Source organism: Manis javanica, chromosome 10, assembly GCF_040802235.1.
Source record: "Manis javanica isolate MJ-LG chromosome 10, MJ_LKY, whole genome shotgun sequence".
Taxonomy (NCBI): domain Eukaryota; kingdom Metazoa; phylum Chordata; class Mammalia; order Pholidota; family Manidae; genus Manis; species Manis javanica.
In genome coordinates, this window is record NC_133165.1 from 104,698,402 (window position 1) to 104,713,456 (window position 15,055).

Genomic DNA, 15,055 nt, shown 5'->3' on the forward strand with positions numbered 1-15,055 from the left:
TACATGCACAGGACAGCATGCAGAGCAAGATGGAAGGTGTGACCCCTGAGAGCTGGAGGGATGCAGGGGAGGAAACTGCTGCCTCTTCAGTGGGGCAGGGATGGGGAATTCCGGAAAAGCCCCTGGTACGCAGGATTGTCCTCTCCTGACCCACAGCCTTATGAGATGCACAACATTTTTAATTTACCAAATTCTTCTTTCTCTTGCTTTTCACTGGTTTCTTGAAAACTCTAAAGCAAAAGTCTCTGCCTGCACAAAGATGGAGCATGATGTGCTTAGCAACAAGCTAAGCTTTTTCAGAAAGAAAAACTGGGCCTCAGAAAGAAAGAAGAGAACATCGCTAACTTCCAAGTGGATAGCTTTCCAGGCATTGCTTTCCATGCATTCCAGTGGAGGCTTCAAGTAAAAGAATTTTTGAAAAGTTATTTTCTTTAACAGACCTTTATTTAGAGTCCACCATGTAGGCCAGGAGTTCCCAGTAATGCCAGGTTTGAGCCCAGCACTTGAGGATCTATTGCCCTTACTCTCTGTGTGACCATGAACCAGTCCCTCTCTGCACCTCAGTCCCTCCATTTGTCTATAGGGAAGTTAGTCTACAAACATTTGGGGATCTTTACCATATTCGTTGGAAATCCTTGTTTTTCAGTTAGGACTTATAATGGCAGTGACGCTGACTCTGTGCCAGACACTGGGCCAAGCCTTCTGCCCACGTTATCTCATTTAATCCTCACACAGCCCTGTGAACTAGATGCCAGTTCTGTTCCCATTTAAAGATGAGATAGCTGACCCCAGGGCCCTGGAACCACTGTGTGAAGTAAATCCTGGGTGGAAATCAGAAGTTCTATCAGTTAGGAATTGTGCCAAGGCTGTGGGCACAAGGTGTCCCTCATCATCCCCAAAGAGTGGCTTAAATAAATAAGTGGTTTTACTTCTCTTCATCTAAAATAAGTCTACAAGAAGATGACCCAGCACTGGCATAACAGCTGTATAAGAACATCAGGGACCTGGGCTCCTCCTCCGTGTGCTCTGCCATCCCTAGCAGATGGCCTCTAATTTCTAGGCCACCTCATGGTCCAAAGTGGCTGCTGGATTACAAAGGCTGTATTCCAGGCAAGAAGTAGAAAAAACTGGGGTAAGGATAGAAAGGTCAAAACTCTACTTGCGTCAGCTCTCTTTAGCAGCTTTCCCAGAGCCCTTCCCAGGCTGTCAGGGAGGCAGGAAAATGTGGTCCCTTGCCTTCTGGAATAACAAAATTTGAGTTTGGTTGTAAAGCGACCAAACTAACATTTTATCCACATAAAGGCATTTCAGAAATCCATGGATCCTTTTCTTAAAAATTGAGATATAATTGACATATAACATTGTTTTAGTTTCAGGTATACAACCTAATGATTTGTTATTTGTATATATTGCAGAATGATCACCACTTACCACCACACACACTTAAAAAGTGTTTTTTTTTTCCTGGTGAACACAGTTTTTAAGATCTACTCTCTTAGCAACTTTCAGATATAAAATACAGCATTGTTACCTATAGCCACCATGTTGCACATGACATCTCAGGATTTATAACTAGAAGTCTGTGCCTTTTGACCACCCTCACCCATTTCACCCCCACGTATCTTATTCCATGTCCGAACTAGGAACTGAAACCCATGATCCTGAAAGAAGGCAGGATACAGTCTCTGATTAGCAGCCCAGGTAAAGCAATAGTTGGCACAGTATGGGCCCTTCAGACTGGGTGCAGGTCATGTGGTTTATGGTCGGCAGTTTGTTGAGATCGTCAGGGAGAGGCAGGTCCACGGGCAGGCGCTGGACAGCTGTGACATGGTGTCACTTGAGTCCGTGGAAAGGCCATTCAGCCTCACAGTTGCCTCCCCTGAAGGCTTGCTGATGGCTCGGAAACCTCAGTTCCTTTCATTTCAGTCTGTGCAAATGCAACCAGAACTGAGGTAATTCAGTAATGCTTCTCCGTTACTAACACCTCAATATAAGTAGGTTTAACCTGTTATGGGGACTTAGAGATCTGTTGGTGACACCTCCTCATTTTTCAGACTGAGAAACTCAGTCAGGGGGATTGAGTGGTTTTCCCAAGGTCACACAGGTAGCATGGCAGGGCGGGGGCGATGGGGCGAGCCTTGGATGCCTGCTGTGGGACAGGGACACCAGGGACGGGCAAGGAGGCTGGCGGAAGGGGAGCTGGGGTGCAGAGGCACTGGGATCAATTGAATTTATTTATAACATGCCTTTTCCCTGTGAGGGCTTGAGGTCATTGGCAGTTTGGGCTGCAGCTTCCCTTGAATATTCAGCTCGTTCCTGCCCCCTGGCCATACTTGAGCAATACAAGAAAATGCCAAGTGTGTTCAGGGAACCTGGGCTCCTGGCAGCTGCATATCCCTGGGACAGAGACAAAGCCAAAGACTTATCTTGTTCTGCGTGACCACCGTCTTCCTCTAGAGTCCTTACAGCCCACCCTGACCCAGGGTTGCGAGCACACCCTCCAAGGGGCACAGGGGAAGGTAGAGGTGCTCTTGAGGCATCATTAAGCTCCTTCAGGGGCAGTCTTCTTCCAGTTTCCAAGGAAAAAAATTAAGTACATGGATAGAGCATCCTTCTATTTTAAATTCTTGCATATGTTTTTCTTAATCTTTACTATCTGCTATGGAGTGTCTATGTCAGAATGACAGATTTCATGCCAGAGTCCGTATCTTGTTATTTCAGGTGTCTTGAGTGTCAGGCAATGTTGTAAGAGCTCAGAAAAAAAAAAAAATCGTTTGGGTTTGAATCCTGCCTGTACCATTTACCAGCTGTGTGAGCACAGGTGATTTGGTAATAGCTCTGGGCCTCAGCTTTCTCATCTGTAAAACAGGACAATGATAGCAACCACCCGGAGAACTGCCGAGACCGTTAGAGGGGCTCCCTTTGCACAGTGCCTGGTGAATACAAACACCCAATGCATGTTAGCTATAATTGCCATTTCCACGTACCACAGCAGCATTTCATGACTTAAATATACCATATTTTTAATATATCACCACTAACATATCAATGTTTCAACCCTTCTAGCTGCTCTTCCTTCTGAACAGTTTCGAGAACAATTGTTCTAAAAATTTCCTACATTGCACACATGCTGCCATCGCCACCCTCACCCTCTCTTATTATTGTGTTCAGAAGTATTCCATTTTTGACTTAACCTGCACCTTATGTAACTCACCTCATTCTAGCCAAATCAGTGTGTGATGACTGTCTTTTTTCATACTCGCACACGTGACGTGTCATCCAGCAGCCCAAGGACAATACTGAGATTCCCCATATGGATTTTTGGATTTCTTGGAATTGTCATCCATGGCACCCCCCCACCCCCTCCAAGGGGCAGCAGAGGAACTGTTACCTTTCTAGTCCTGGGGTTTTTCACAGAATCAATCCTTCCTCATGATTTGAAATTCCATTTCTGTCTCAATGCACTAGGTATGAATTTCTTGTAAATGATTTAAATATCTCTTGGGGAATTTCCTATGGACTCCGTATTTTCTACCCCACAATCCCCAGTACCTGGTACTCAGTAGGTGCTCCAAAAAAATTGTTATTGTTGAATGGATAGAGTCGCATCAGCATAATATAACTACTCTGGCAAATACCCATTTCAAAATGAAAGCATAGAGGTAGGGTGTTTACAAATCCTTATTAGTGCTATCAGGCTTAATGTTTTTTTCCTCTGGAAAAGGGGTGAGGTCTGTCGTCAACAAAGAGAGTGAACACATACCTCACTTTCAGATAAATGTGTGACAATTAAAATCCTTTTAACAAACCTTTCCCTAATCATTTCTCCTTCTTATTCAAAAACCTTTAAGAGAAAGCACAAGATTTCTATGATGCATGGTTTATGAAAAAAACGTGTAATTATACTGAATTTCTAATTTCTTGCTATTTGAAAAGTCCCTCTTCTTTTCCCATGCTCAAAAATGTCCTCTGAAATAAGACCCACAGCTTTTATTTTTAAACTGTTTTAAGCCTACTTGACTCTACCAACACATGAGGTGCTAGTCTCCTTATTGTTCTTATTGGTGGCAAATCTTTGCCTATTGAGGGTGGATCGAATTTTTGGAAACAACCAAAAGCCTCTTTTCAGAGCATCCCTAATGACTAAGTTTAGATATCAAGCAGGATCAAGACCATATGATTCGGGATCAAAATCCAACAAAGCCTGTCTGTCATAGGACTGAGTGGCCTTCCTGTGTGACTCTGAAAGTGCCTCAGGAGGTGGGACCAGGAGGGGTTGTAAAGACTCAGGCACAGTCAGTGGACACCTGCCAGCTCCTGTGGGTGTCGGCCGAAGTGGTGAAGAGAGCAGGCAGTGGGACTGGATTCCCACTTCCACTGGCTGAGGCTGTGAATCCAAGCAGCCTGAGTCGCCCTAGATCCCAGCATCTCATCTGCGCAGTGGAGATCATCATATCTTCCTCCAGTGCTGTTTTTCTGGTGAAGTTTAATGTTGAATGTAAAACCCCTCATCTAGCGCATGGCTCCTAGTGATGCTTATTGGCAGGAGTTAATTCCTTTTCACTCTTCCCTTCCTTAACTTAAAGGAGGGCAGTGGCTTAAAGATGCCGTTTCAGGAATGCATGCCTAAAACTCACCCATGTTTCTTTAAAAAACTGCCCCCACAAAATTATATCAGGGCAGCCCACATGCCAAATTTCCTTCAGACCTGGAGCAATGTGTTTTATGGTGAGAAGAATGGACAGGGGAGATGAATAACATGACCACCTCCATCTAAAAAAGAATTCCAACAGCTCCAGAGAGTAGTTCTCCAGCGCGCCTCCACTTCCCATCCCCAGCCCCGGGAGCCCCCAGCCCTGTCTGCGGAGGCTGAAAGAGAGAAGGGTGGGATTCCCGAGTAATTAAAGGGAATTTGGAAGGCCGGGATGTTGCGGAATGTTAGATCGGTAGCTGGAACAGCATGTGGTGTTCTTTAGGCAGGCTTCATTGAATCCATACAAAAAAAAGAAAGAGGGGCTGCCTGCCGTCTGCTCATTTATCAAACAGCCAAGCTCAACTTTCACAAAAGTGTTTGACTGTTTGCTGAGTCTTGCTCCAAAAATTAAAAGCCGAACAGCCTTAGCGGACTGAACCAACCCTGCATTTTGAGACTCAAACTAAATTGTGCTAGGCTTTCAGATTCCGGGACTAGCTGATTAATTTGGTGAAAGGAGAGGAGAATAATTTGTAATTTGCAGCCTGTAAGAAACACTTTTTTTAAAAAAGCAGCAAACCCCCTTCCCACAGGTTTTTGTTGCTGTTGGAAGGAGGAGGTGCTAACCGCAAGAGCCCTTTCTTTGCTCCGAGTGGGAAAAGTCTTGACCTCCATTTGGGCAGAATGTGATGTGGCTGGTGCAGAGCGCCTCCCCAACCCCCACCCCTAACTCTTAACAAGCTTCCTTTCCTCTTAGTTCTTTATCTGAAATTACCTTTCTCTCCATTTGGAGGAGGAGGAAAGGATTTGACCATCAAATATTTTAAACAAAAAATATCTTCAGAAACAGAACTGAATATTCTAACCACACAAATATATTGCTTGGGAGACCACAGTATACCAACCACAAAAGCCTGAAAACCAAGTTGAGTCAAGACCCTCTGAAAATCCACTGAAGGCTTGCAGCAGAGTGCCCACTCTGTCAACAAGGAGAATGGGCTAGAAAAGGATGACAAGTAGCAGAGACATAGTAAAGGAGGCAGAGGGAGGTGTTGGCAGAGGCGGACCTCCTTGCCCCAGCGCACCCCCTCCATCTGGGCACTCCTCTCCCCCTTTCCAGCCAATGGAAGCCGTTGAGGTGCAGCTCCCCTGTTCCTCCTCCTCGGCCAGGAGACAAGGCTGAGTGTCCTGCCCTAACTCTTCTGACCCTGTTAGAAGCCTGTGGGATACGCGGAGCAAAGACTATTGAGCAAAAACTGATGCTCAAGGGGAAGAAAGATTAAAAGGTTTCTTTTGGCTCTTCAATTTAGCACATTTTAATTGTTTATTTGTTTTATTGAAGTGCAGTTGACATAAAAAGTGATACTACCCTTCTATGCTTCATGCAAAGCAACTTGACAGTGTTTTAAGAATCTTGAAATGTTTCTCCCCTTCAGTGAACTAGCAGAAAGAAGTTTTAAAAACAACCCCACTTAAAACTGCAGTAAAAAGAATAAAATACCTGAGAATAAACCTAACCAAAGAGGTGAAAGACCTGTACTCTGAAAACTATAAGACATTGATGAAAGAAATTGAAGATGACACAAATAAATGGAAAGATACGCCATGCTCATGGTTAGGAGGAATTAATGTTGTTAAAATGGCCATCCTGCCCAATGTAAGCTATAGATTCGGTGCAATCCCTATCACAATACCAATGCATTTTTCACAGAAGTAAATCAAATAATCCTAAAATTTGTATGGAACCACAAAAGACTCTGAATAGCCAAAGCAATCTTGTGAAAGAAGAACAAAGGGAATGATGCACACCCCCTTATTTCAAATTATACTACAGAGTTACAGTGATCAAAATAGTATGGCACTGACACAAAAATAGGCACAGAGATCAAAGAAACAGAACTGAGAGCCCAGAAATAAATCCATGCTTATATGGTCAATAAATATATGACAAAGGAAGCAAGAATATACATTAGGGAAAAAGAGTTTTCAATCAATGGTGTTGGGAAAACTGGACAGCTACATGCAAAAGAATGAAACTGGATCACTGTCTTAACACCATACACAAAAATAAACTCAAAATGAATTAAAGATCTAGATATAAGACCTCAAACCATAGAACTCCTAGAAGAAAACCTAAGCAGTGAACTCCTGAACAACGACATCAGTCATTTTTTTTCTGGATGTGTCTCCCTGGGCAAGGAAAACAGAAGCAAAAATAAACAAGTGAGACGGCAACTAACTAAAGCTTCTGCACAACAAAGAAAACTATCAACAAAATGAAAAGACAACCTATTGATTGTGAACAGAAATTCTCAAATGAAATATCCAGTAAGGGCTGATATCCAGAATATATAAAGAACTCATACAACTCAAGACCAAAACACCAAATAATCCAATTAAAAAATGGGGAGAGAACCTGAATGGTTATTTTTTAAAAGAAGACATAGAGATGGCCAATAGACACATGAAAGGATGTCCCACATCACTAATCACCAGGGAAATGAAAATCAAAGCCACAATAAAATGTCACCCCGCACCAGTCAGAATGGCTGCTATACAAAAGACAAGAAATAGCAAGTGCTGGTAAGGATGTGGAGGAAAGGAAATCCTCATACACTGTTGCTGGGAATGTAAATTGGTACAGCCACTATAGAGAACAGTATGGAGGTTCCTCAAAAAATTAAAAATAGAACTACCAATATGACCCAGTAATTCCACTATGGGAATTTACCCAAAGAAAACAAAATCACTAATTCAGAAAGATACATACACTCCCATGTTTACTGCAGCATTATTTACAACAGCCAAGATATGGAAGCAGCCTAAATATCCATCATTAGATGAATGAACAAAGAAGATGCACTACACATGTATGATGTAATATTCCTCAGCTCTAAGAAAGAGAAATCTTGCCATTTGTGACAGTATGAATGGACCTAGAAGGTATAATGCTAAATGAAATAAGTCAGACAGAAAAAGACAAATGCCATATAATTTCACTTACTTGTGGAACCTGAAAAAAAAAACAAATAAACAAATAGAAATAGACTCATAAGCACAGAGAACAGACTGGTTGCCATAGGGGAGGGGATGGAGGATGGGTAAAATAGTTGAAGGGGATAAAGAGGCACAAACATCCAAATATAAAATAAATTAGTCATGGGGATGAAAGTACAAGCATAGGAAATATAGTCAATACTATTGTAATATCTTTGTTGACAGACGGCAACTACACTTACCATAGTGAGCATTTCATGATGTATATAATTGTCAAATCACTCTGTTGTACACCCGAAACTAATATAATGTTGTATATCAACTTCATTTCAATTAAAAGCAAATAAACATATAAGTAAATAATTTTTTTTAAGTAAAAATAAATGTTTCTCCTCTTGAATCAAATAACTCCACACTTGAGAATCTATTATGAGGGGAAAAAAACAAAATACCAACAATAAAAAGTAAAATCATTATGCCTTCTGACCTCACCTCCTGCTACCCTTCTGAGCGCTCTGCTGCAGCCACCTGGGCCTCTGCTCTTCCTGAAACACGTCACACAAGCGCCCACCCCTGGGTCTTTGCACTAGCGGCTCCCTGTGCTCGCAACTTCCTCCCGCCAGACATCCACAAGGTCATTCCTCACTTCCTTCAGCTTACCATTCAAATGCCACTTTACCATCTAGCCCTTATGACCCTAAAAAAATAACACCCCACCTCTACATTCCCCATTCCCCTCACACTGCCTTTTTGTTCCTCTTTGGAGCACTTATCTGAACACAAGATATGTTGACATTTTTATTTACTTTGGTTTCCCTAGATGTAAGCTTCCTAAACAAAGGCTGTTTCTGTTTTGCTCAGTATTATATCCCTCGGCACCTAGCAAAATGTCTGGCATATAGTAGGAGCTCCATAAATACTTGTTGTTGCATGAATCCAAGCTATGTACCACTCGGCAGTCTGTGATGCCTGTTGAGGCTGCAGCTGGGGAAGACCAGTAGACAGTGGGGTTGGAGATCCAGTTCGTGGAGTGTCATGTGGGCCTAGGCAAGGACTTTGCAGAGCCAAGTGGACTATTGATGAGATATAGGGATTTGCTGGGGTCACCTGGACCAAACAAATGGTCCAGAAAGGATTTCTGGGAGGAAATATTGTTGATTACAAGGTAAGATTTGAAGGATGGGTAGGCATTAGGCAGACTACAGGCCTGGGGAGAGGGTTCCAGCAAATGAGAACAACCTGTGGGAAAGGCCGGAGTCAAAGAGAACACAGAGTGTTCATGAAACTTGAAAAAAAGTTCCATATGGTGAGAACATGGGGTCTGGGAGAGGAGGAGGGGCAGGGGTGAGCCGTGATGAAGTCAGGGCCAGTCCAGCAAGACTGGTGTGAGATTGTGGCCCTGAGACTGGGGAAGGCAGGAATGGGTGGGTAGAATCCAGGTGTGTTCAAGATGGACAAAGGACGGAACTTGGTTACAGATTGGAAGTGGCAGGTGCAGCCATGATTGAGAAGGAGGAGCACTTACCTGGTCGGGGACCCAGCACAGGCTTCTCTGAGGAGTAGTGTGCATGTTGGGTGGGTGGGGTTTAAGGGCACACGAGGTGAGGAGGCAGAGAGAGCAGCAGGCAGCAGGTGCAGAGGTGTGGTGCTCAGCAGCCAGGAAGCAGTCAGCGATTGTACAGGGCCACGTGGTCTGATTTGGATGGAGCTTGGAGCCTGTGTAAGGACGTCTTGAGAGAAAAGCTGAAGACAGAATAGTGTTGCACAGTGGCACCTGAGCCCCAGGTGAAGGGCCTCTGCTGAGTCAGCTGGCTGTGGACAATTGTCACAGGCCTCTGAGTAGACAGGTAATGATCCAGACTGTCCCTTCAGTAAATCTCCTTGGGGACCTCAATGATCGAAACAGATGACTTTACTTAGTTAGGATTTTTATTGAACAGAAGTGTCTAATGCCAGACTCCCACTTTACTGCATGCAGGTAGATGTGATCGAAGAGGAGACCCTGGGCTACCCGCTGATGCCACAGTGCTCTCAGCTGCCTCCCACTTTCCCCGGCACACTTGTAGGCAGGGCTCTCAGATGCTGTATAGCAAAGGCCACCAGAACGTTTCTAAGAAAGTCAGAGTGAGGGGAAATGAAATCTTCACTGAAGAGCAAATGAGAACAATAAATCATTTCATTCCTCAAACACACCTAACATGTATAAATGCAGGAATATGACACAAAAGAAAAAAAAAAGGTTGCTGAAAGAAGGAAGGAGGGCCTTTGGGGCACTTGAATTCATCCAGAGGCAGGTGTATTGTGATCAGATATTGAATCAGACGGGCTGCATTCAAATCCCAGGTTTGTTATCTTGTGAGCTGGGGGGCTTTTGCAGTTACCTTCTCCAAGCCTCAGTTGACTCATCTGTACAGAGGGAATAGCAATGGAAACTGGCTTGTTGTAATGATTAACTGAGATAATACATGTGAAGTGGTTGGCACAGTGCCTGAGTCAGGATTTGTCCTCAGAGCCTGTGTGCTTAATCTCTGTGTACTACTGCTGCCCATCTTGCTGGGAAAACAGAGGTGGGAGGCATGTAAGGCTGTGTGAGAAAAGTGACAGGGCAAGTGGGAGAGGCCCAGAGAGAGAGAAGAGCTCCTCAGGGGTGAGCGGGGAGCAGTGGGGGTCGACACCCCAGGCAGAGAACAGGGTGTGCCTGAGCTCAGTGAGCCCGTGGCGAGGTGGCTGGAATTGAGGCTGTGGCACAGGACTGGTGTAGATCCCAGGGGGCTTCATGGACCCCCCCCGACCCCCCGGGAAGAGGCTGGATTTTTATCCAGTGTAGGCAGTGAGGAGGTACCCAGTATTTTCAACAAGAAAATGAAATGATCATATCTGGATTATAGAAAGAGCCTGCGGGCAAAGCAGCAGGGCTGGAGGCGGGGCAAACAGTGAGGGGGTGTGTCTGCGGTCCAGTTGAGAGATGGTGGCGGAGGAAGGCAGTGTCAGGACAGAGAGGAGTCCCTGGGCTCAGCCGGGGGTCTCATGCATGATCGACAGGACGTGGGACTGTCAGGAAGAGACTGGAGTCTCTCCCAGTTTCTGCCTTGGGTGTCTCAGTGGAGGGTGATGCTGGCCACAAAGTTAGTAAAACTGCATGGATTGATCGATACAATATAAAAAACCCATCAGCCATGGAGGGAATCACAGGATAAATTGATCCGTGAATTCACAGACGTTACTCTACGACTTGATAATTCCTCAGGACCACAGCACAAAGAGCTACAAGCCCACTAATAGTTGTATTGCTTCTTACAAGTAGAATGAACAGCTCCAAAAGGCCTGCCCCCATTTCCCAGCGGCTCCCGGAACGTCTCTAGACCAGGGTCTGGGCCCTGGTACCTTAGCCTTGGGCCAGGACATTTTGTGTGACACCGTTTGTATAAACAATTAGAAAGATTTCTCAACCTTACCCATTTTCTTAAATCAAATAATAATAAGGCTCAGCAACCAAGAAAACTATGCCGTTTTTTTTTTTAAATCTATGTATTGCTTGTAGGGAATGGAGATTTTGTTTTTTAAAGAAAAAGAAAAGAAAAACACTATAACATATTCTGGTAGAATTTGGTGCTTCTTTCAAGATTATCTTGAACTTCTTTTGTCAATTAGGAATATTCCTACACAGAAAATCCTTTTCTCTTTATAAAAATGTTTATTTCACAGATGTTCTACAAACATTTTTTTGTTCTACTCATCATCCCACTACCTAACTGATACCCACTTGAATTTTTCTCTGTCCCTTTCCATGACAGTATTTGTACAAATGTAAATTATAACCACAGCATTGTAGCTTGAAGGCTTCTCTTTCATTTAATGTTATCATAAACATTTTCCATGTTGTGACATACTTTTTGTTAGCATCATTTTTAATACCTGCATAATATTCTATTAGGTGTATATGCAATCATTTATTTAGCCAGTTCCCTATCATTGACCATCTATGTGGTTTCCAGTTTTTCACTCTCATTAGTAACCCTGTACATAGCTTTTTCTTGTTTTAGATTATTTCCTTAGATCAAAAAATATGACTATCTTCTGGTTCTGGATATATATTGTAAAAAATCTTTGGGGAAGTGTTGTACTAATAATAAATGATGCCATCAGCAATCTATGAGTCTTTCAGTTGTAGCACAAATTAACAGCACTCAATATTATCATGTTCAAATGGCTGCTTACATCAGAGCATTAAACATAGTACCTTCCTGTTGTGCCTACCATGCAGGAGAAATTTCCAGACTGAAATACAGAAAAATCTGTTTTTCATAAGCATCTAATATGTGTTTATTTTAATGGAAACTTGGACTCTTGCAACTTTATTGTATTATCATCTTTGATTGGGTAGATAGGAAACTCAGAATACAAATCATAATCCACTTTGAATAAATGTGAAGATCCCCTGGCTTCATCTTCATGCATCCTGCATTTTCCCTTGATCTCTGTCAGCGTATATACACCTGCTCAGTATTGTACTTTTGTGAACAGCTGCTTCAACTCTTGGCTCTGAAACCAGTTAATGGGGTGAAAGTCTGGAGGGTGTGCTTGGCCAGAGGTGCCCAAGGTGCCGAGGCCACCCACCCCAGTGCGCCCTTAGCCTGCATCACGGGGCAGAGTGTTTAGAAAGCCCTGTCCCTGAGCCCACTCAGATCGCCTCCTGAATACCGCATTTTCCCCAGTTCACAACACTTTGAGAGGGACACAGACAAAGGAAGAAGCCCATGTCCTGAGCTCACAGGAGTTAGGGTTAAAGAAACTTGTATATGTCATCTACAAAAGTGACACCCTGAGAGGACGCAGAATTCTCACATCGTTTCTTCAGTATCATTGTTAGGAAAAGGAAGAAACGTGGCTCGGTGTCACGGGGAAGTCAGATATAGTGAGACGAGAAACCAAAATCAAGAAAGCAAAGTGAGTTTTAATACGCTCTGCAGAGCATAACAGAGTGGGCCTGCCCAAGATAAGACAGGCCCGGGTGCTCATTCTGAGGCTTGTTTTATGTGGTTTTAGCAGGGCAGATAGGCCCTTGATTGACAGGTCTCAGCTCTCTGGGCTTGTTCTGGTTGGTGAAATGAGGCCGTGGGCTGTGCTGTGCCTGTGCTTCTGATGTTTCTTATTTGGGGGGACCCTGGACATTTCCTGGGTCACTCTTGGACCCTGTGGCTTCATCTGATTAGTTCTCTGAGTCATTTCTGGCTCTCTGGCTCTTCCTGATCCACTCCCTTAGTCATCTTTAGGGGGTCCTCCCTCTCTCCTCTTCATCCTGCTCGTTTCTGTTTTTCTGCCTAACATCATCACAATAACATTTTGGAAGCCCTTTTACTTCCAAAAGTGCTATCATGATGTTATCTTACTACATTCTCCAACCATCCTTGTGTGGAATACACCTTTTTTCACCCATTTCAGACAAGGAAATGCTGACCCATCCAGTCTCCACACTGGAAAGTCAGCTTCCTAATGGGCACAAATGGTTGATCTCCACACTACCTATTCTGGATGTTCAATTTCTCTCTAAGTTGTCCACTTCTTTCCATCCATGGATGCCAGTTTAGTTGAGGCCACCATTGTCTATCCCTCTGATTTGGGGAATACTCTACAAGCCCCTGAGTCCCCAGACATCAGAGGAGGAAACAAAGGCACAGAGAGGTTAAATAATATGTCCCAAGCTCAGATACTAACAGGATCACAATAAATGTTTGTTGAATAACTAAGCAAACCAATCAGTGAGAGTATCAGGGTGGGTAGAGAGGAAGTGAATGAATCTGTAGAGATTCATCCCTACCTCTGAGAAAGTACTCATGTTTGTGCCCTGCTAATGAGAAGTCAGCAATAGCATCTTGTCTCACAAAGGACCTCATGCAGGCATGCGCTCTCTGACCAGGCGTGCCTGCCCGATACTGTACTTGAAAGGGAAGGAGTCTGGGAGAATTTGGTTAGACTTAAGGGAAAAGTCCCCAAAGTAGCAGGGATTGAGTTATCTGACAGTGGTAATAATGAGTAGTGTTTATTGAGCCCTTACTAAGTGCAAGGCACTGCTGCAAAGTATTTACATATATTTACTTTATAGATTTCTCAAGAATTCTTGAAGGTAGGGGTTATTATCATTCCCATTCTACAAATGAGGAAACTGAGTCATTTGAATGTTCAATAACTTGGCCGACTAACAAAGGGCTGAGTTGGGGTCTAATCCAGGTGTTCCTCTCCAAAGCCCTTGGCAGAGCCCCTGGCCTATCCTGCATCTCTCCAGACATCATCTTAGCAAACAGCAAGGATGAGGTTGTTTTCACTTACATGGGCAGCCCCTCCTCCCCGTTTCTTGCAAGATGGTGTGGCTGTCCCGGGCAACAGCAGTGAGCACCCTCCACTCTGCAGATGAGTAAAGGATGCCCTCCAGGACGGGGGTCGGGCTTCATTCCTTCATTCAGCAAATGAAGATTGAGCTCATGGCATGTGCCAAGCCCTGCACCAGGCCCTGCTTCCACGGAGCTTACATTCAAGTATGGGAGACATGCAATTAGCCCTCAGAGAGCAAGCAAACAACACGGTTTCAGCGAGTGCTCGGTGAGAAGACATAGCGCGGGGCCGCGTCACGGCCGGAGACCCCTTGTGCTGCTCTCCACCAGCTGGGCAGAGAGACAGGGCCCAGAGGCCCAGATGGTTTAAGAAGAGGAGCCAGTCCTGTGAAGATGTGGATGAAATCTCAGTCCAGGCACAGGGAACTGCAATATCGAGTCCCCCAGTGGGGTGCATGCCTGGTATGTTTCAGGAATGGAAAACAGCCAGTGTGGCAGGATCTGGTGAGCAGGGGTGAAGAGTCAAAGGAGAGGAAAGCCAGGAGGTTCGCAGGGGCTGAGGCGCAGAGGCTGAGGATGGATTTCAGCCCAGGTGCGCTGGAAGCCATTGGAGGGCTTAAAGCCGGGAAAAACACGTTCTGGGTCAACCAGTGCCCTCCCTACATCGTGACTAGGAGGGGCGAGCACAGAGTGGCCAGGTGAGACCCCCTCAGTATCTAGAGCCCCACAACCACTCACATACTCCCTTCCTACCTTGCAGCACCAGCAGTCTTCTTCAGGGTCTCCTCATAAGTCACTGCGATCAGGCTGTGTATCTTTCTCACTTCTTTCGGTTGCTGTTCATAAAATTCAGTCACTTGTGCTTCCAGCGTTTCCAGATGGGTAACTGATTCTTGTGTTGACTTACAGATCATAAGGCAGCAGTTCCCTCAATTAACCACCAGAAGACTCGGGACCAGAGGACAGTCAAAGTAAGCACGGCAGCCCCCCACCTGCAGCGGGCACATCTCGGGGCCTCGAGTCAGACCCTGACCCC

General features: G+C 44.6%; 1 protein-coding gene across 3 annotated transcripts in view; it reads left to right on the forward strand.

The window, feature by feature from the left end:
* Window positions 1-15,055, forward strand: part of RFX4 (regulatory factor X4) — a 141,021-nt gene that overhangs the window by 61,598 nt on the left and 64,368 nt on the right. For all 3 annotated transcript variants that reach the window (XM_073213785.1, XM_037007098.2, XM_073213786.1), the window contains exon 5: window positions 14,929-14,990. In XM_073213785.1, the coding sequence (XP_073069886.1) occupies window positions 14,929-14,990 (62 nt within the window). The remainder of the gene's footprint in view (window positions 1-14,928; window positions 14,991-15,055) is intronic.